The 20,108-nt window shown below is 42.5% G+C and overlaps 1 protein-coding gene across 4 annotated transcripts in view; it reads left to right on the top strand.

Annotated features, from left to right (window-relative positions):
* LOC115773741 (syncytin-2-like) overlaps positions 1 to 19,744 on the top strand; it is a 43,759-nt gene extending 24,015 nt beyond the window's left edge. The window contains exons 1-2 of one of the 4 annotated variants that reach the window (XM_030720638.1): positions 9,806 to 9,904; positions 15,932 to 19,744. In XM_030720638.1, the coding sequence (XP_030576498.1) occupies positions 17,902 to 19,362 (1,461 nt within the window). In that variant the 5' untranslated portion in view covers positions 9,806 to 9,904; positions 15,932 to 17,901 and the 3' untranslated portion in view covers positions 19,363 to 19,744. Of the gene's footprint in view, positions 1 to 9,805; positions 9,905 to 13,195; positions 13,253 to 13,423; positions 13,536 to 15,931 lie in introns of those variants that run through there. The other 3 variants (XM_030720639.1, XM_030720637.1, XM_030720640.1) reach the window with 3 other exon arrangements.
* Positions 19,745 to 20,108: the final 364 nt, after the last annotated feature.

Genomic DNA, 20,108 nt, shown 5'->3' with positions numbered 1-20,108 from the left:
ACACACTGACATGTAGTCTGTAGTGCAGTCAGAACGCATACACTACATGTATAATTCATCAACTTCTCTGAAGTCTTTTCTGCATGTCTATCAACACAACATTTCTGACTTCATGCAAGGTCTTTAAACTCATTCCGTTTAGGCTGCTGAATCACACGTCTTCTGCTTTCAAGCACATGCTGCTGCAAATACATGAAAGGGATGTCTCATTGTCTGTTACTGAAACACTCTGTTTATTTCAGTGATCATGTAGAACAGTGGGGAAAAATTAAGATGCAAAAACAGGACAATCGACAGTTACATTGCAACTTCACTCACTGTGAATTGTAAATGCAGCTCCAGAATCTGCTGAGTGTGAGCACTCTGGTCATCACTACTGCATATCCTGTATGTGATCCAGGCAGTGTTTGGTAAATGAGCTCTCAGGCAATGTGCACGCTCCCGACTGCGCGCGTAAGATCAAAATTAAACAGCGTACTCTGAAACAGGGGCAATCCATTCATTATTGATGATCAAATCCCTCTGAAGATGCCCTAAATAGACTTGTGTGGTTGCATAACAAATGTGTTGCCTGTGAGACACTGGTGAGACTTCATTGCCATTATCAGCTTTTATGAATGAGAGTAACATGTAACACCTAGCTGCAGTCTGGTACCTTCCTCTGATAGTTTAAGCCGTTTGCTTAAATTAATTAATCAATTTCTGCTCTGTTAGCCAGTTAGCTCATTATGGGCTACCTCCTTTTTGCTTATGCTAAAAACCAACATATACTCTTCATGTTGTGCTCTTTTGCCTTCCAGCTTGCTGCTCTAAGGCGTCTTCAAAGACTCGAGTCTTTGAAGAAATGTCTGTGCACAAAGAAAAAGAAAAACACAGGCTTTGCTTTCCTTTCAGAAAGAACCTAAAGCAGCTCAGTGACTGATAGGCGGTTAAAATTTGAGCTTCGATTTTACGACATATCTCCCCAAAACCCAGCTGCCTGCAGTGCAAGGATAAATGCAGAAGAGTGGGACCACTGCAGTGACTGCTCTTGTGTTACAAAGGCTTTCATGGCAAAGCTCAAAACCTTTATTCATCCCGTGAAAGTCAACATAACAGGCTTACACTTTTCCAGCAGCACCCTGTGTCTGTATCTTACTGCTCACCGTGTTAATGACGTAGTTGGACATTTACTGTCTGGCAGAGAATTAAAAGCTATAGTCAGGAGTCTGTTAACTTGGCTCACATCATGTGTGAAGAAAGGTGATGACAGCTGTCAATGTTCTAATCAGACTTCAAAACTGGTATTGAAATGATGGTACAAAAAGAAAAAAAAAATCTGGAAAATAGGCCAAACAATCATTTATTTCACAAGGCCTACCACCGATGGGGATATCCTCCTGTAATTAATAACAAATATAAATGTAGAATAGAATAGAATAGAATAGAATGCCTTTATTGTCATTATACAGGATGTACAATGAGATTGGAGGGCCACTCCTGTTCAGTGCCATGTAACAGAAAATCAAACTCTCTAAAATGAAAATAAAAATATTATAAAAATATTATAATCTAGTATAATCAATATGATCAAGAGATATACAGAAAATAAACAATGTGTAAAATATACAAAAAATTGGCACATTGGTGCATCTGGGTGGCTGTAGCTCAGTAGGTAGAGCAGGTCACTTACTGATCGGAAGGTCAGTGGTTCAATTCCTGGCTACTGCTGGCTGCATGCCAATGTATCCTTGGGCAAGATACTTAACCCCAAGTTGCTCTCCGACCGTTCCGTCGGAGTATGAATGTGAGTGAATGTTAGATGATTAAAGCACTTAGCTTAATTAATCATGGAAGTGCTTGTATGAATGCGTGTGCATGGGGTAAATGTGAACGTGTTGTGTAAGCGCTTTGAGTGCTCATATCTGAGTAGAAAAGCGCTATATAAGAACTAGTCCATTTACCATCTGTACATTGTAAGAAAGTAAATGCGTGTATACATATAATAATGAAGATGATGAATGAATGCACTAGTGAATGAAGGAGTCAGGATAACATTACAGCCCTATTTCATAACGGAAAACCCTTCAGAAGATATCTTATTACCTTCTGCAAAACTGTTTTGAAATAATATATTCTTGGGCTTGTCAGGAATATTTCTACAAAGTAAATGGATATGCCTCCCCAGACCATCACTGACCCACCACCAAACTGGTCATACTGAGTGATGTTACAGGCAGCATAACATTCTTCTCCACAGGTTCTTCAGACCCTTTCATGTCTGTCACATGTGCTCAGGGTGAACCTGCTCTCATCAAAGCAGTCGGGGGACACATTGCTGGGCAGTGAGCACAAGGCCCATTAGCCTCATGAAGTCTGTTTCTGATTGTTTGGTCAGAATCATTCACACCAGTCCTGCTGGAGGCCATTTTGTAGGGCACTGGCAGTGCTCATCCTGTTCCTTCTTGCACAAAGGAGAAGATACCGGCCCTCCTGATTGGTTAAAGACCTTCTACAGCACTGTCCAGCTCTTCTAGAGTAACTGTCTCCTGGAATCTCGTCCATGCTCCTGAGACTGTGCTGGGAGACACAGCAAACCTTCTGGCAAAGGCGTGTATTGATGTGCCATCCTGGAGGAGTTGGGCTACCTGTGCAACCTCTGTAGGGTCCAAGTATTGCCTCATGCTACCAGTAGTGACACTGACCCTAGCCAAATGCTAAACTAGTGAAACAGTCAGAAAGATCAGCTGAAGGCTTTTCATAGAGCTTTTAGGACAGCCTGATAATAACAAATTACAATAGTCCAGCCTAGAAGTAATAAATGCATGAATGAGCTTTTCAGCATCACTCTGAGAAAGGATGTTTCTAATTTTAGAAATATTGCGCAAATGCAAAAAAGCGGTCCTACATATTTGTTTAATATGTGCATTGAAGGACATATCCTGGTCAAAAATGACTCCAAGCTTTCTCACAGTGTTACTGGAGGCCAAAGTAATGCCATCCAGAGTAAGTATCTGGTTAGACACCATGTTTCTAAGATTTGTGGGGCCGAGTACAAGAATTTCAGTTTTATCTGAGTTTAGAAGCAGGAAATTAGAGGTCATCCAGGCCTTAATGTCTTTAAGACATTCCTGCAGTTTAACTAATTGATGTGCGTCATCTGGCTTCATTGATAGGTAAAGCTGAGTATCATCTGCATAACAATGAAAACTGATGCAACGCTTTCTAATAATACTGCCTAAGGGAAGCATGTATAATGTCAATAGAATTGGTCCTAGCACAGAACCCTGTGGAACTCCATAATTAACCTGAACAAATTGGAGTAAATATGATTTAAAAAAAAAAAAAAGTATGATTCAAACCACTGCAGTGCAGTACCTTTAATACCTATAGTATGCTCTAATCTCTGTAATAAAATGTTATGTTCAACAGTATCAAAAGCTGCACTGAGGTCCAACACGACAAGTACAGAGATGAGTCCACTGTCAGAGGCTCTAAGAAGATCATTTGTAACCTTCACTAATGCTGTTTCTGTAATGTGATGAATTCTGAAACCTGACTGAAACTCTTCAAATAAACTGTTCCTCTGCAGATGATCAGTTAGCTGTTTTACAACTACTCTTTCAAGAATCTTTGAGAGAAAAGGAAGGTTGGAGATTGGCCTATAATTAGCTAAGACAGCTGGGTCAGTGATGGCTTTTTAAGTAGCGGTTTAATTACAGCCACCTTGAAGGCCTGTGGTACACAGCCAACTAATAAAGACAGATTGGTCATTTTTAAGATTAAAGCATCAATAATTGGAAAGACTTCTTTGAACAGTCTAGTAGGAATGGGATCTAATAAACATGTTGCTGGTTTGGAGGAAGTAACTATTGAAGTGAACTCCGAAAGATGTCCTAGCTTTACGGAGGGCTAGACAGTTTAGTGCACTGCTTCCTCTTACTGGTGAAAGAATGTCATTGTTTCCTTTGTTGTTACTTGATTGCTTTATTATTATGAATTAACATAACTCAAAAACCATGCAATTAACAGTAATTCAATAAAAGCTAGTAAAAAGCATATATTCTTCACTTCCAAGAAAAGTTACCTAATTTATGTAAGTCAGGAATTGCAATTTACAGTTTACCCCAAGCATGCAGCCAAATCTGTATGTTATTCTATAATATGCTGCTTGTCTTTTTTTATACAAATTATAAAGAATGTGTCTACTTCCACGACTTGCAGGGTATCTTCTATAAAAGTCTCCTGATAGCTGTGAGCCGGTTTGATTTTGTGGACTGTCACATGATCACGATGAACATGTGACAGAGAATTCTCCGGGATGGCATAATTGATAATTCTCCCTACGTCTGCAGAGGGGGATGTCTTCTGCTCTCTCTCTGATAACAAGGTTAAAGGAGAATACAGAAATCAGCATTTGATAAAATGGAGAGCAGGTAGAAGCAAAAAATCCTCTTGAGAGTTTCTCTGTCTGCAGAGCAGAGAAACTTAAAAACCTACTGACACATTTCCAGTTTAATATAAGTACAAGGGAAGCTCGGTCAGAGTTAGCAGTGCTCAGGCAGGTCACAGTTTCCCATGACTCATATACTTAATTTTCATTTCAACAGTTTGCAGAGACTGTATTACACAAGCACAGTGGTGTGTTTACCGCAATGAAGAAACTCATTAAGACAGCTATGATCACACCACCTGCAGGTTTGTGCTGTGGATTCAGCACACAGGATTAAACCTAAATTCAGAATTTCACTGAGTAGGAAAAACTACATGGATATGATGTTCACTTCAGAGAAGTTTGATTTCAACTAGGTTGTGATCAAGTGGGCAGATAAGAAGTGGAAGAAACTGAGGACGGGGGCAAAACAAAGTACTCTGTGGAAACAAGAGAAATGAAAGACATGACCTATAAAAGAGGAAACAAATTATCTCAATGTTGTAGTTGGAGGAGAGCTAAGGACTGGACAAATGAAAACATATCAAATGTAGCTGGTAGTGCAGTGTTGTCCATTAATGCTATGTTCTCATCGTTATCATCTGGAGAGACTTCTCTAGCTTGTGAGTGTTGCAGTCTGTCATCCCCCTCTGTGGTATCGTAGATGTTTAATTGTTCTTACATATTTACATTCTGTAAGAGTATTTGTTATTTTGATGTTGCCAGCTAATATAGCTGTGTTAATGCTGCAGTAACATTGAGCCCAGTAGGGGGCAGACTGAGACTATTATAAGCATTGTTGTAACTGTTTTCTTGGGTAGAACAAGCATGCCTAAAAAGAAGATGTCTGCCGCTCGTACAGTGTTATGTGTACATGTTGGTCTGCTGGTTCATTAAACGTGCGATCAAGCTGAATATGGATGATTATTTCCTGAAGATGTTACACCCTCAGACACACATCTATTTGTAGATATAGTCCTGTGAAAAACTAAGTACACACCATGATTCTATACCTTGTGGAACCTCCTTTAGTAGCAATAATGTGAATGAATCTCACATCACGGTGGAAGAATTTTGGCACATGCTTCAGTTCCCTGAGATATGCATGGCTCCCACCATTGCATTTCAATCAGGTTGAGGTCTGGACTTTGACTTAAATCTTTTGTGTGTGGGACCATTGCCCTGTTGTCGCTGTCAATTGTCCTGCTCCCCACTCAGCAGAAAAAAGGAGCTGAACATTGTAATTATGCAGATACCGACTGTTTAAACGTTATCTTTAGATAAGCATTTGAATGCGTTTTTTTCCACACAGAGAGCACCTTAGTCTCCATAACCTAACTGCCACATAATGCAGAAATCAATATGAACAGGAGGAATAATTACCAGCATGTGCAGCCACACCTGCCTGGGCTGAAAATCTACCTGTTATATGTCATTATTGTAAAAGTGTCTGTCAAATACATTTCTGTAGCTCATTGAGATTCAAAGTTTCTCACCATGTTGATTACATGAAGTATAAATGCTGATGTGTAAGAAAACAAACCCTCTGCTGCACTGCAGGTAGGCCCAGGCTGAAGTCAGTGTGAAAATCACCAGCTGGACACGCAAATTCCAGCTGTAGCTGAACTTAGATAAAAGCTTATTTTGAGCAGCTTCACTTGCACAGAGCTTGATCAGTAGGGGCAGCAAAATGAGCTATCACTTGCCAGCTTCACTTTCTAACCTTCAAAATTTTCTCTTTATCCCACCATCCAGATATTCTTATATGACTGAAGGATTTTACAGTAAAATACATCTGCTAGACTGCTATGAACACTCTGGGTGCTCCTTCCTGCCAGACCAGCCCCAACTGTTCCCACTGCTACCAAAACTCCATGTCATTCATTTGAGGAAATGAGTCATTTGAAGGACCTAGTAATTTCATGGGAAAGTGCAAATTATTAATTTGAAGGAACAAAGTGCTACTTTGTGCATGCAGTTATCACAAATTTCAGTCTTGATACCTAATGGGTTGTGTACTTTTCAGTCTCTCTGCCTCACTTTGATAATTACTCAAGCAAAAGTGCAAAAAGCCACAGCACTTTGATATTAAATGGTCTGCAGACTGCGATTTTCTGCAGGGTTTGCACTTCCACTCAGTGTTAAATCTATTTATATAATATAAATCAAAAGACCAGTCAGATTTGACTGATATTGCATAAGGGAGGTAAAGAGCTTAGAATAAGCTTGAATCATGTAGCTCTGTTTCTCCTGAACTCTCCTTGTCTTACTGACTTACCCGTTTTCTTCCTCCTTTCTTTGCTCCCTGTGGGTATTCTCCAACCTCACAATGATCCCAGCCACCCCTGTGCTGTCTGCTTGACAGTGCTCTGTCAAGCCCCAGCATCATCTTCCTCCCCTTTAGTTGCCATAGAAACCGACGGCTGTGGAAAAGTACAAGTGAGTGGATTGTCTGGGTAAAGGACAGCAATAGTTGGCCATGCCACACTGTGAGACAGCTGCCAAAAAGGCTTTGAGCATTCTTGGTGTTATCTGAGAGAACAAAGAAAATGTTTTTACACTGCTCAAGTTGGGATAATTGGAAAGTGTCAGAACTTAACATTTCTGGTGGTTTTAGAACATTAAGGTATGAAGTAATAACAGTTAAACCTAGATTTATTAGTCACACATCATCCCCAAAGTCACAAACAAGGAAAAAAAAAAAGCCATTCTTTTTTAGCCAGACATCCCGGAACTGTGTGTAGTGCAGAAAGTACATGCGCAGTTTAAATGTTTCAGGCACATTTGGGCTTGTTTTGCATTGGGCCATTACATTCATTTACATTAGAATTAAACATATGTTGTGATCTATCACCTTTTTAAAACTGCTAATTATGTACTTAAAGTTAAAGTTTGTCAGTATCTTTTTTATTCAATAAGAAAATGATCTAATTTCATTTGGGTTTTTTTTGCTGCAAAATGAGATTGTCAAGCATACCAAGACAGTCATTAAAACCTGCCATAAATGTTACCATAAGACAGAATCAGTCTGATAACAGCCTGCTATCAGTTTGTGATTTAATGGGGTTAAGTTTGCAATTACATGCAATCTGTTTCTGACAATACAGCAATTAACTGTGATAAATCATTGACAATCCCAAATCTGCTGGTGTCCACATAGACAGAAATTCCCATTTAACAATTGCACTTAGCAACCTTCCTGTATAGGAATATACCCAGAACACAACTGGCTGGCAGCCAGTTGAGTTGAGTTCCCTCAAGTTGTGCTCATTGAACAAAGACTCATTCAGACTGATGGCAACGTCTGTCTGCAGTTATAAATTAGACATCAATTATTTGCAAACTTTCAACAATCTCTCTGAGAGTGTTTGCAGTCAGTCCAAGTCCAGACTGAAACTGTTTCCAGAAAGGTTTCCTCCTATCAGGCAACTGGTCTTGCAATCAAAAGTAGCCATGAATGTGCAACACCCTCAAGCTCTGGGGAACTGTTTAGTCAACCCAAGTTTCAGTTGGTCACAGAATGTGAAACAATTCAATACAATCACTGGACAGCAATCAATTTTTATTTTTATTTTTGTAGATTCATGGATGTTCCTGTTCTAGTTTTAGTTGTGTGAGTGAGGCAATAGCATGGATAGATAAAGATAGATAAAGCTGGGTATCATCTGCATAGCAATGCAAATGTGTGTAATGCTTTCTAATATTACTGCCTAGGGGGAAGTATAGTGTAAATAGAATTGGTCCCCCCACACAGAACCCTGTGGAACTCTATAATTAACATTAGTGTGTAAAGAAGACTCCCCATTTACATGAATAACCTGGACGCTGTTAGATAAATATGATTCAAGCCAGAATCATACCTTTAAGACCTATGGCATGCTGTAATCTCTGTAATAAAATGTTATGGTCCACAGTATCAAAAGCTGCACTGAGGTCTAACAGGACAAGCACAGAGATGAGGCCACTGTCAGAGGCCCTGAGAAGATCATTTGTAACCTTCACTAATGCTGTTTCTGTACTGTGATGAATCTGAAACCTGACTGAATTTTTGAAGGAAGGAAGGTTGGAAATTGGGCTATAATTAGTTAAGACAACTGGGTCAGTGATGGCTTCTTAAGTAATAGTTTAATTACTGCCACCTTAAAATTCCTGTGGTACATAGCCAATTACAGTAGGTTATACCATAATGTAGTAGATTATTTTTTAAATTAACTTCTTAGTTTGTAATGTGGTAAGGTACTGTTAAAAGTAATGTACCAAACAGTGGTTACAGTAATGATCTGCCACAAAATACACCCTTTGAAATGCTAAAAGTAGCAGCTTCTGTATTTGTTAACAGCAGGTAAATGGACTAGTTCTTATATAGTGCTTTTCTACTCTATTTGAGCACTCAAAGCTATTTATACAACACATTTGTATTCATCCAAGCACTTTTTTCTACAGTGCTTTCTATCTAACATTCACATTCGAATGAATACATCGGGAGCAACTTGGGCTTCAGTATCTTGCTAGTAGTATTAGTAGATTCTGGCTTGACCTGCACTACCTCCTGAGCTACAGCAACCCCTTGTAGTAAGTTACAGCAGTTAACACATAATTGGCTTAGGGGTGAGATCTGAAGCCCTATTCACATGTACATGGATAATTTGCTAAATGTATATTTTTCTGTCTTTTGGCCTTTTTCACATTGATAAATGGCATTTTAGGTCAATGAAGATGGTGCTTTTAAAGAAACTTCTTCCAGTGAGACAATTTTAAGAAACTCAATTTCTGGATAAAGAAAACAGATTTTGTTTTGCATGGTCAAAGGTGTGCCCTTTATCTTTGCAGTAAGGATGATATCACCACCTTTTGCTTTGGCATGCTATAATAACACTTGACCTTTTGCTTTGGCATGCTATAATAACACTTGACACTGTTATTTTTGTGTGTGTGTGTTTTCATGTGGACAGAGATGCATTTTCAAAACAATAGCAGAAAATTCCCTTTTTTAACATTTTAAATCCAACTTTCAACACAAAAAACTGCCAGTAAAAGTAAAAATGCTCCCAAGAGTAAAGTAAGCATGTAAACATAAGATATTTCTCAGCAAAACATGAGGACACAAATACAGGAAAGCTCCCATTGCTGTGTGACTGCATGAGTCACAGGGTACATACACACATGCGTACACACGTGCGCGCGCGCGCGCACACACACACACACACACACACACACACACACACACACACACACACACAAACAAACATTTATACATGTACGCTTCTACCCTTCTGCCAGGCCTACAGACTCGTGTCATGAACAGGAAGTGAAGGCAACATGTGAAAGCCATTGGGTAGCAGGCAGCTGTCAGGCAACAGCAGCAAACACTTCAGAATTAGATCAGACAGAACCAACACACTCATACTTGCATGGGGGGCACACATGCACAGAGAAGAAAGGAAGCAGAAGGCCAGTTAGAGCCATTTCCTCTACTGCTGAGTCAGCTAATTGGTAAGTAAAGTCCTTAATCTGCTCCAGGACTCTGGTTACACCCTCTATAAACAGGCTGTAGTGTGTGTGTGTGTGTTTGTGTGTGCTCACACATTTTGTATTTCCACCATAGCTGTCTCTATCGATCAGCACAAACCAGGCATTTGCGTTGCCTTGTACTGCAGGAACCTGCAGTGTTTGACAGGTAGACGGGGAGGAGAGAGGAGGAAAAGGAAGAAGGGAAAAGGCAGATCTGAGGAACACGTCTGCAGTTCGAACAGTCTGCGAAAATATAACCTGGGGCGCTGGAACACAGGCTATACCACTTCGCTAGGAGTCACGAATGCAGCTTGATACATCATAGATAAGAGTTAACAACCCCGAGGCCACTGCCGGCACTTAGTTCTGGCTGGAAGACAGCAGATATCTGTTTTAAATGCTCTCTTCAGGGATTCTATTGAAAGCTCCATCATTTAGTTACTGTTATCTGTGCAGCGGTCAGCTGCGGCCTCAGATCAATATTTCACCATAGCCCTCCATGAAGCAGAGGGGGTTGAGTGGAGCTGGGCCTGGTAATGTAATAAAGATGAGCTTGTCCATGCTTTGGTCTCTGCTTTTGTCAAACGTGATCAAAAACAAATTAGAGTGTATGGACTGGAAGTACAGCTAAATTTCCAAAAATAAAATGTAAATACACACAGAATGCAATTATTTGCAAATCTCATAAACCCATATTTTATCCACAATAGAACATAGAAAACATAGCAAATGTTTAAACTGAGAAATGGACCATTTTAACAGAAGTATGAGCTCATTTTGAATTTGATGGCAGCAGCATATCTCAAAAAGGTTGGGATGTTTCACCAATCTGCAAAAAACTGTAGAAAAATTTGAGAGAAATCTTTGTCAAGTTTAAAATTGTGAAGACTTTGAATATCTTACTATGTGCAATGCATAATATTATCAAATGATTCAGAGAATCTGGAGAAATCTCTGTGTGAAAGGAAAAAGGTAAAGGCCTTCCATATTTCAGCAAGACAATACTAAACCGCATACTGAATCTATTACAACAGCTGCCTGCAGTCGAGACGGTTAACCAGCTGAAAGCATTTGGAACATCACGAAATGAAAAATATAACAAGGAAGACCAAACATTAAAACAATGTTGAGCAGCTAGAATACTCTATCAGACAAGAATAGTCAAGCAGGTGGTCTTCACAGTTCCCAGTGTTTATGTATTCAGGTTTATTCAGATTTATTTGTATAGCACCAAATCATGACAACACTCACCTCAGAACCTGACAGCATTCTGGAGACAAACCCAACAATCAAATGGCCCCTTATGAGGAAGCATGTTGCAATGGAGGAAATGAAAAACTTTCTTTTAACAGGAAGAAACCTCCCAGACTCTGGGAGGGGCAGCTGTCTGAAGTGACCGGTTGGGGGGCCGGTGAGGGGGAAAGAGAAAAGAAAAAGAGAGCATAGGGAGACAGGACAAAACAAAGTCTAAGGGAAAAATGAAGAGAAAGCGTAATAATATGCTGCAGTGGTACATAAACACATGGAGAGTGGAGAAGAAGTGCAAGTGCACACCATGTATCACGGTGCATCACATTAAGTCCTGGAGCACTCTAGGCCTATAGCAGCATAACTAAGAGATGGTTCAGGTCACATCCAGCCCTAAATATGTGCTTATCAAAAAGGAAAGTTTTGAGTTTAATCTTAAAAGTATTGAGGGTGTTGTTAAAAGAAGAATTGTGGCCCTGGCCCAATGTTTTTGAGCTGTGTCGCTGCCATCAAATTCAAAATGAGCTAACATTTCTCTAAAAATTCTCAATTTTGATATGTTTTCTAAGTTCTATTGTGAATTAAATATGGGTTTATGAGAGCAGCAGATCTCATAAATTTGCACAGCACCCCAATGTTTTTTTGAATTGGGGATGCAGAAGAACAGAATATATATTTGTATAAGTTCAGTGAAGTTTGGCTTTCTGCAGTCAGTTTGTTTGTATGACATGTGTGCTCAACACAATTTCCTAAATAGCTCAAGAATAAGTTTGACATTTCTTAAATTTTCTTAAACAAAACCAAAGCAAACATGATCTTGTGTTAAGTGTACACTGAATCGTTTTTACAATCCTTTTTCATTTGCAGCCTTGTACTGACTGCACTCTGCTTCAGTTTCTCAAAATGCTCCTTGTCTCTGGACATTTATGAAACAATACCAGATTAATGAAGCCCAGAGCAGTGTGCACATTTCTATACATGCATCCAAACAGGGGTGGCCTGATAGCTCTTGTATACCTTTTATACCTAACTTTTTCAGCTCTGACACACACATTCAATTGAACTCAAAGAGGAACTGATTAGAGTTTGGTGGTCAAAGATCAATGTGATCTTGCAAAAAGACATTTTTGCCCATCACTCAGTAATTAAAACAATAATCTTTGGTGCCCACTTTGCATATAACCACAACTTTAAAAACAATGAAAGGTAATGTAATGAATGTAGAATGAATTGTAATCTGAAAAGGCAGCACAGAGACAGAGTTAAATGTTTATAGACAGATGGGTGCTCGGTAGAAACCTATGTTCCTGAAGTTTGAAGAAAAATAATGACTGTTGGAGAATGTCAGACAGGATGGAACAAAAAGGGAGATGGGGGGGAAGATGAAGTATGAGAAAGACTGGCTGGTAGACAGACGGGTAAACATGAAGAAATCTGAAAACCCAAGAATTTGACAGCAGTAGGGAACCTCATTGTTTGTCTCCCATACTGGTTAATGGACAGTCTGACAAGGAGTGGGATGATGAAGACCAGGGTTTAATTTAGTTAATGTGAGCCTGATTTGTCAGCCCAGGAATGAAAGAGGAACGAGTGTGAAGCCAAGTCCCAACACACACATGAGATCAAAAGAGAGGACAGAAAGCATTTGACTGGAAATTAGAAATCTGGTGTTAATTTGACCCATAACACAGAACCAAATATTGTTGCAAGTGTACAACTCATGGCAACAGCACTCCCTGATGGCATGGACCTCACAGGGGCCCTGACAGGTCAGAGCTGTTCTGGCAAAACAAGGGAGATGTTAGAATAGATAAACATGTAACTGTTTTTCTATGTATCACAATGTGTTCATCATAAACATGCACATGACCATCAGACTGTAAGCACAAAACATACTCTCATACACCTGGACCCTCCAGGTGAGGAAAGCAGGTAACGCCTGTTTCCTGACGTCACACACACATACACACACCCCCCACACACACTTACGTGATGCTAAAATAAAAGCACCGGCAGGAAGAAGAAAGTCAGACTCTCTTTCAGAGGCACGTGAGTGTTAGCTGACTGAGACTCTCCCTGCAGGTAAAAAATCAACTACGGGTTTCTGTGTCTTTCTTTATTTAACGGTGGTCCGAACCTAACATTTTTTGGTCCTTCGAGAGCCGGGCGGGCAGTGAGGAGGTTTTCCCAACGACTACGGAGGGACGCCGGCAGACTGTCCGGACAGCCAGCTGCAATAGAGGCGCTGCACAAAAGACCTGGGGCATGACATTTGTCGCCAGGCCCGGCTTAATAGGTTTCTCCGCGGTCGCTGGGAACGCTTTCCTCGAGACCCGATCCACCAAGTGAAGACGACAGAAACCAGGTAGGACAAAACGTGGACTACTGAGTCGGACCGGGTCCGATTGCCATTATAACTTTAAGGGAAAGTTGGCTTTTCAGGGAAAACTTTAGTCTACGTCCTCCGAACCGGGTTCGTGAGGTAACCGGCCGGAGCTTTTCAGGGAAAAGCACAAACAAATCGTACACTACTGAGTCGGACCGGGTCCGATTGCCAGGATAACTTTCAGGGAAAGTTGGCTTTTCAGGGAAAACTGTAGTATACGTCCTCCGAACCGGGTTCGTGAGGTAACCGGCCGTTGTAACTTTCAGGGAAAGTTCGCTTTTCAGGGAAAAGCGCCCTCAGAACAGGGTTCACGAGGGGCACCGGCCGAAGTAACTTTCAGGGAAAGTTAGCTTTTCAGGGAAAAGCAAATAAAGCATAAAACGGTACCGTAGGTGTTCTCGCCGAAAGGAGAAAGTAAATTGGTAACTCCCGCCCAACGGAGAAATTTTAATTTGGCCTTAATTTGGAATTTTGGTGTTCTCACCGTAAACAAAGATTTAAAATAGGCGCCATAAATACGCGTATGTGTGTGTGTGAAAGTGAGTGAGAGTGAAAGCCGCCATTGAAGTGGAAGCAGCAGCATGAAGAAAATCTAACGGTTTTCAACTTCATGGTCTGTTGAAGTACACAGTGAAGGGCGGATTTGGGTTTAGGTCTCAATAAAGACACGTGGTCTGTACGAGACAAAGCACAGGCTGATTGTATGTCAGGAACAATGGGTAAGTCCTCGTTGAAATGCGAGGCCGCCGTATTAGAGGGCGATGTAAAATTTATGGAATGGGATAAACAAGGGTCAACTCAATATAAATAAATGGAAGAAAAAATATGGGTTTAAGGGAAACTTGGTAGTGACAGAATGTGAAAACTTAGTAACACAGCTGCAACAAAAAGCAGCATTTTGCAAGAAGGCGCAGTTGGAACTGCAGTGTGCTAAGTTTTGGCTGTTACAGGCTAAACGCCGACGGGAACAGCGGAAGGCAAAAGCCACAGCGTTAAAACCACCCACACAAGTGCATGCAGCTGTAATAAAGGCAGATGAGAAAACTCACATTGTATGTAGATCCCAGCAAGACCGTAGTGGGCCTGACCCTGCGGCACCCGGAGCCGCGCCATGTTTAGAGGGGGGGAGGGGCTAACGGGCCAAAACAAGCTGCGCCATGTTTAGAGGGGGGAGGAGCTAACGGCGTAAAACAAGCTGCGCCATGTTTAGCGGGGGGGAGGAGCTAACGGGGTAAAACAAGCTGCGCCATGTTTAGCGGGGGGGAGGAGCTAACGGCGTAAACCAAGCCGCGCCATGTTTAGAGGGGGGAGGAGCTAGTGGGACAAAACAACATGAGACCCAAGCAAGGGAAGGCTTAACAGCTGTTTCTCCCGCAGCTTTTTCTCCCATTGCGAGCTGCACCAGAAATGGGGAACTTAAAACACTGGCGCACATAGATGTGCATGCCACACCTAAGCCAGCAGGTTATCCCGTTTTATCATAGTACGGGCATGAAAGGGATTGTTTCAATTGTGGAGGGCCCCCACCCGCACTGGAACCAGTGGCACAAATCTTCCCCATGCTCCAAGTCCCGAACCCAAACACAGGGACAGCAAGCGCCCCTCAACCTCCCACTATTTTGGTTTACCGACCTTGGACTGAGACTGAAATGCAAGAGTCCGTTAAAGGCTTAACCCCACACAAAATTGACATAGAACAATGGGCGACAGGAATCTTGTCTCTCTCATTTGATAAATTTCCCTAACAATTTTGGTGATTGTTGGTAGGATCCAGTGAGTTCTTCCACAAAGAAGTGACGAGTCACTGGCCAGCTGAAGAAAAAAAATGCTTCAGTCCTCCTGCATTTGGAAATTACGGAGGAACTCGAATTTTCACCCTTTGCTGGACAGCTGCCTGGATTCAAGGACCCTGCCTTAGAGGCACAGCCATAACACATATCGAGTGAGAAAGATTCCAAATAATTTAAAATGGGAAAGTTTGATTTAAAAGCTAAATCAAAAATTGCATCTGTCACTGTCAGAGACGAATAGACATTGGGAGTCTGCTTAAAAGGGTAACACCCATCAGCGAATGGGTGGCTTTAACCTAAGGTGATTAGGCCTCCTTGAACGTGTCCTTTTTTCTGTTTTCTTACCTGTGAGAGACGTCTCACTGGGAAAAAATGGAGATGGGAATGCAGGAGTAGAAAATTAACAGTTAAAGAACTCTGCGTAGAGCGCAATCTTAGCGGAGTTTTGAGCGGCAGAACAGCTGATGCCCTAATTAATGGAGTGGCGGTTTTGGGGCCACCTCCATGTGTTGTTACTTGTGATACCTCATCTCTCAATGCCCTTTTTTCAGGCAAATTTATAAGCGCTGAAAATCTCTGACCCAGATCTGGACTCCTGCCCTCCGATCAGACATCGTCCGGACCAGAATGATCGTTGATGCATCGAGATGACAGATGTTACAACTGCAGCCTGACGGGTCATTGGTGAACTGAATGTCCACAACTGGTGAATGGAACGTGGACTAACCAGACTGTGTCACACTGATCGGAGAGGAGGACTTCAGACAAGTCAGATGAGGGCAAGTTGCTTGATCAGCAGAGAAGGGAAGTCAGATAACACCCACACACACACACACACACACACCACTCACTCATTACTGGCATCTAACACACACACAGCACTAGCACAACCACCTGAACCACAAACTAAGAAGCAAATGATGGCCTTTTTAGGCCTGTGTAATTATTGCAGAGCATGGATCCCTTTGCGTGCAAGCAGTATGTGCAGCAGCACTCGCTATGTAGGCCTCCAGAGAACTGGTGCTTTTCCACTCACTTACACTTGAGGTGCTGCTCGTACAGAGTAAAATGACATTCTTATCTCCAGCCAGACACCGGAGCTGCATAGCGCTCCTGTTATCGCAACCACACATAACTATAGAGGGCTGCATTACTCTAAACCCAGCCACTCTGCTACCAACGCCACATGACGGCGACCCTCATGACTGCAAAGTGCTGACGGAACAAAACAGCAAGCCCAGCTTAGACTTGCAAGATGAACCACTGGCGAAAGGCCACGTTGTGTTTGTGGACGGCTCAAGCGGGAAAAATGATAAAGCAAAACAGAAACGGGCTACGCTATAGTCACCAATACCACCATAATCAAAGCGGAGAAACTGCCCTCACACCTCTTTGCTCAAGCAGCCGAGTTAATCGCATTAACCGAAGCATGCAAGCATCATGCAGGTAAAGAAGTCACGTTTTACACTGACAGCCAGTATGCCTTTTCTGCCGTATGTTCGTTTGCAGCACAGTGGGCGAGAAGGGGAATGCTGACCTCTACAGGGAAGCCAGTAAAACATGCTGAACTGTTTAAAAAACCTATTAACGGCCATAAAACTACCATCAGCCCTGGCCATTTGTAAATGCGCGGCACACAAAACAGGCACAGACTTGATAGTATTGGGAAACAGCTACCCTGACAAAGCAGCAAAGCTGGCCGCAAGTGGTAAATATGGCACCTCAGCAATTACACGACAATTGTGGAACGCTTGTGACCCGAAGTGCTCCATGAGATGCAGCAGCAAGCAAAATTGAAGTGGAACAACTTCCTAGGTCACTATTCAAAACAGCAGCCATATTGATACATGCTTTAACACATGTATCAACAGGGGGGGATAGTGAGTAAGACCTATAAGTATTGCTTAGTCGTAAAACCTAGGGGTACAGCTAAAAAAAATCACTGTTTTTATCATCCGCAAGAGCGTAGGACTCGTTGAAAGAACGAATGGTACAGTAAAAAACAGACTAAGGAAATGTATGGCAGAAACGGGAAGGCCCTGAGTAGAATGCATAGACTTAGTAAAAACATACATGCATGTGACCCCCAACAACACAGGGATAACCCCCTATGAGGCATTGTTTGGCCGACCTTTTAGACTCCTGGTGTACACAGAAGAACAACAAGCAGAGGAAGAGACAGACTTAAGTGATTGGATGAGAAAGTTGTTCCAAAGCAAAAATGTTGTTGATACAAATAAACTGCCGGAAGGCCTTTCTGCTTCTCCACAGGAACATCCGGTGGCGGTGGGAGACTGGGTCCTGGTCAGAGTGATTAAGAAGAAGTGCTGGAACCAACCCCGGTGGGACGGACCCTACAAAGTACTACTGACCACACCAACTGCAGTCAAAATAGCAGAGAGATCCACGTGGATACACCTCAGCCATTGCAAAAGGATTGAGCCAATCAACGCTGAGTAGGGGGCGGAAGTCGGGCTTCAAAGGGGGAAGTGAGCCCTAGGCCACTTTCGTCTCAAACCCGTGAAGAAAACAACTGAACCCCCCACTAAATAGGGATGGCTCATTCACGTGCAATGACCACGTGGAACTGGATCTGGACCCTGGGCGCATTGATGACCATCGCAACTGCAACACCACTGAACCACCTCAAGTACCCACATGCCTACGCAACCAACGAATGGTGGCGACTGATGAACGCAACAGCTTATAATAGAAACTACACCAATTGCTATGTGTGCTCCCACATGCCAGTAGCAGCCCATAATTCAGGCCTCAGGCCATATAATGTCAGGTGGACAAAGTCATGGTGCCTGTACGGCCTGTCAACCCACCCAGGAAGGGGTAAACTGTGGCAGAACTCTAACTTCAGTCAACCATTAAAAATCAATTGGGCCAAAACACCGATCACTAGAGCTGAATGTACCCCAAATGAAGATTTGGTAGCATGGCCACAGCTGTCCGTAGCACTACCAGAAGTATTAATGCTAACCCATCTTCCCAGAAAGGCTTTTCCAGCATGCGTGGTTAACAATGGATCCCGAGAGGTGGGGAAGCTGCCTCACATGTTGTGTAACAGTACGTTTTCCTACTGTCCACGACAGAACGAGACGAAGTGCATGTACTGCCTCCAGAATCCCACGTGTGCAAAGAACAGTACGCTCCAAGAGGCAGCATGTGCGATGACCAACCGCTCGTTACCGCTGGAAGATGGAAGTCAGAGTTACTGCTCCCGCATAGCCCCTGGGCCTAAAGGAACCCGGGTACTGACAGACTGGTATTTTGTATGTGGACACAAAGCCTATGTCTCCTTACCACCTGACTGGAATGGACTGTGCACCATAGCATCATTATCAGACCATGTGTTCTTTATGCAAAGAACAAGCACAACCAGCAGGCACCGCCGTGAAGTGACTGAACGGGTCGAGGATGTTCCCAAGGAATGGAGAATATGGGGAACCGGGGAAAAGATAGGACAGAGCCTGTTTCCATGGGTCGGAGTCGGACTGGTTCGGGACCATGTCGAGATAAACAGGTACGCCCTACTCCGTCTGATAAACGCCACAAGAACGTTAGGCAAAGGAACTTCACGGGAGTTGAGCGCCTTGCGTGCAATGGTGATGCAGAACAGAGTGGTTTTGGACTTGCTGGCTGCCCCGCAAGGAGGAGTATGCAAGATAATTGGACAGACTTGTTGCACCTTCATCCCTGATGAAAACGGTGATGGGGGGAGTATCCACACTGCTTTGTCTGACTTAGACACCCTACAGCAGTATGTAGAACGGCAGACACCTGGAGGGAATCTGGATTGGCTCTCTTGGCTGACTACTGGAGCCTGGTGGCAAATTCTGCTGAAAGTCTTAGTGCCACCAGGGGTCATTCTGCTACTCTTTTGTTTATTTTTCAGTTGTATTGTTCCATGTTTAAGGAAAATGATGACAAATGTTTTCATTTCGGCTTTCTATCAGTATACCCTTGTGCAGGGTGAGCTGGAGGGTGAAACAGAGGACCAAATATGAAACCCCCATTGAAAATGGGAGACCAAGTGGTGGGGGTGGATGTAAACTGGTTTTCAAACTAATGTTTAATTTTTGCAAATGTATGTAGGTGCTTCCCCGAGTGAGACTGACTAGCAGTGGCTGCCGTGAGCGGCGGGGCCATTGAGGAATTTTCCTGTCTTGAAAGAATAGAGAGTGTGACTTTGGGTCAAAAGAAGGATAGACAGCCGCATGACAGGTTTTTCGCCTCAACCTCATTCAGGATTGTATGTGCTATGTTCATGATAAACAGGGAGGAATTGTTAGAATAGATAAACATGTAACTGTTTTTCTATGTATCACAATGTGTTCATCATAAACATGCACATGACCATCAGACTGTAAGCACAAAACATACTCTCATACACCTGGACCCTCCAGGTGAGGAAAGCAGGTAACGCCTGTTTCCTGACGTCACACACACATACACACACCCCCCACACACACTTACGTGATGCTAAAATAAAAGCACCGGCAGGAAGAAGAAAGTCAGACTCTCTTTCAGAGGCACGTGAGTGTTAGCTGACTGAGACTCTCCCTGCAGGTAAAAAATCAACTACGGGTTTCTGTGTCTTTCTTTATTTAACGGTGGTCCGAACCTAACAGGAGACCTTTTAATTTTAATGTTGTGGCTGATCAGTGTGGATCTTTGTTCCTGCAGCTGGATGTTGTTGGCTGATATATTTGGATTCCCATTAGCTTCTGGTATAGTCTTCCTGGTTGCTTTG

Source organism: Archocentrus centrarchus, chromosome 23 (genome assembly GCF_007364275.1).
Source record: "Archocentrus centrarchus isolate MPI-CPG fArcCen1 chromosome 23, fArcCen1, whole genome shotgun sequence".
Classification (NCBI taxonomy): domain Eukaryota; kingdom Metazoa; phylum Chordata; class Actinopteri; order Cichliformes; family Cichlidae; genus Archocentrus; species Archocentrus centrarchus.
The sequence above is the reverse complement of the archived record's forward strand: the minus strand, read 5'-3'. Positions and strand labels throughout refer to the sequence as shown.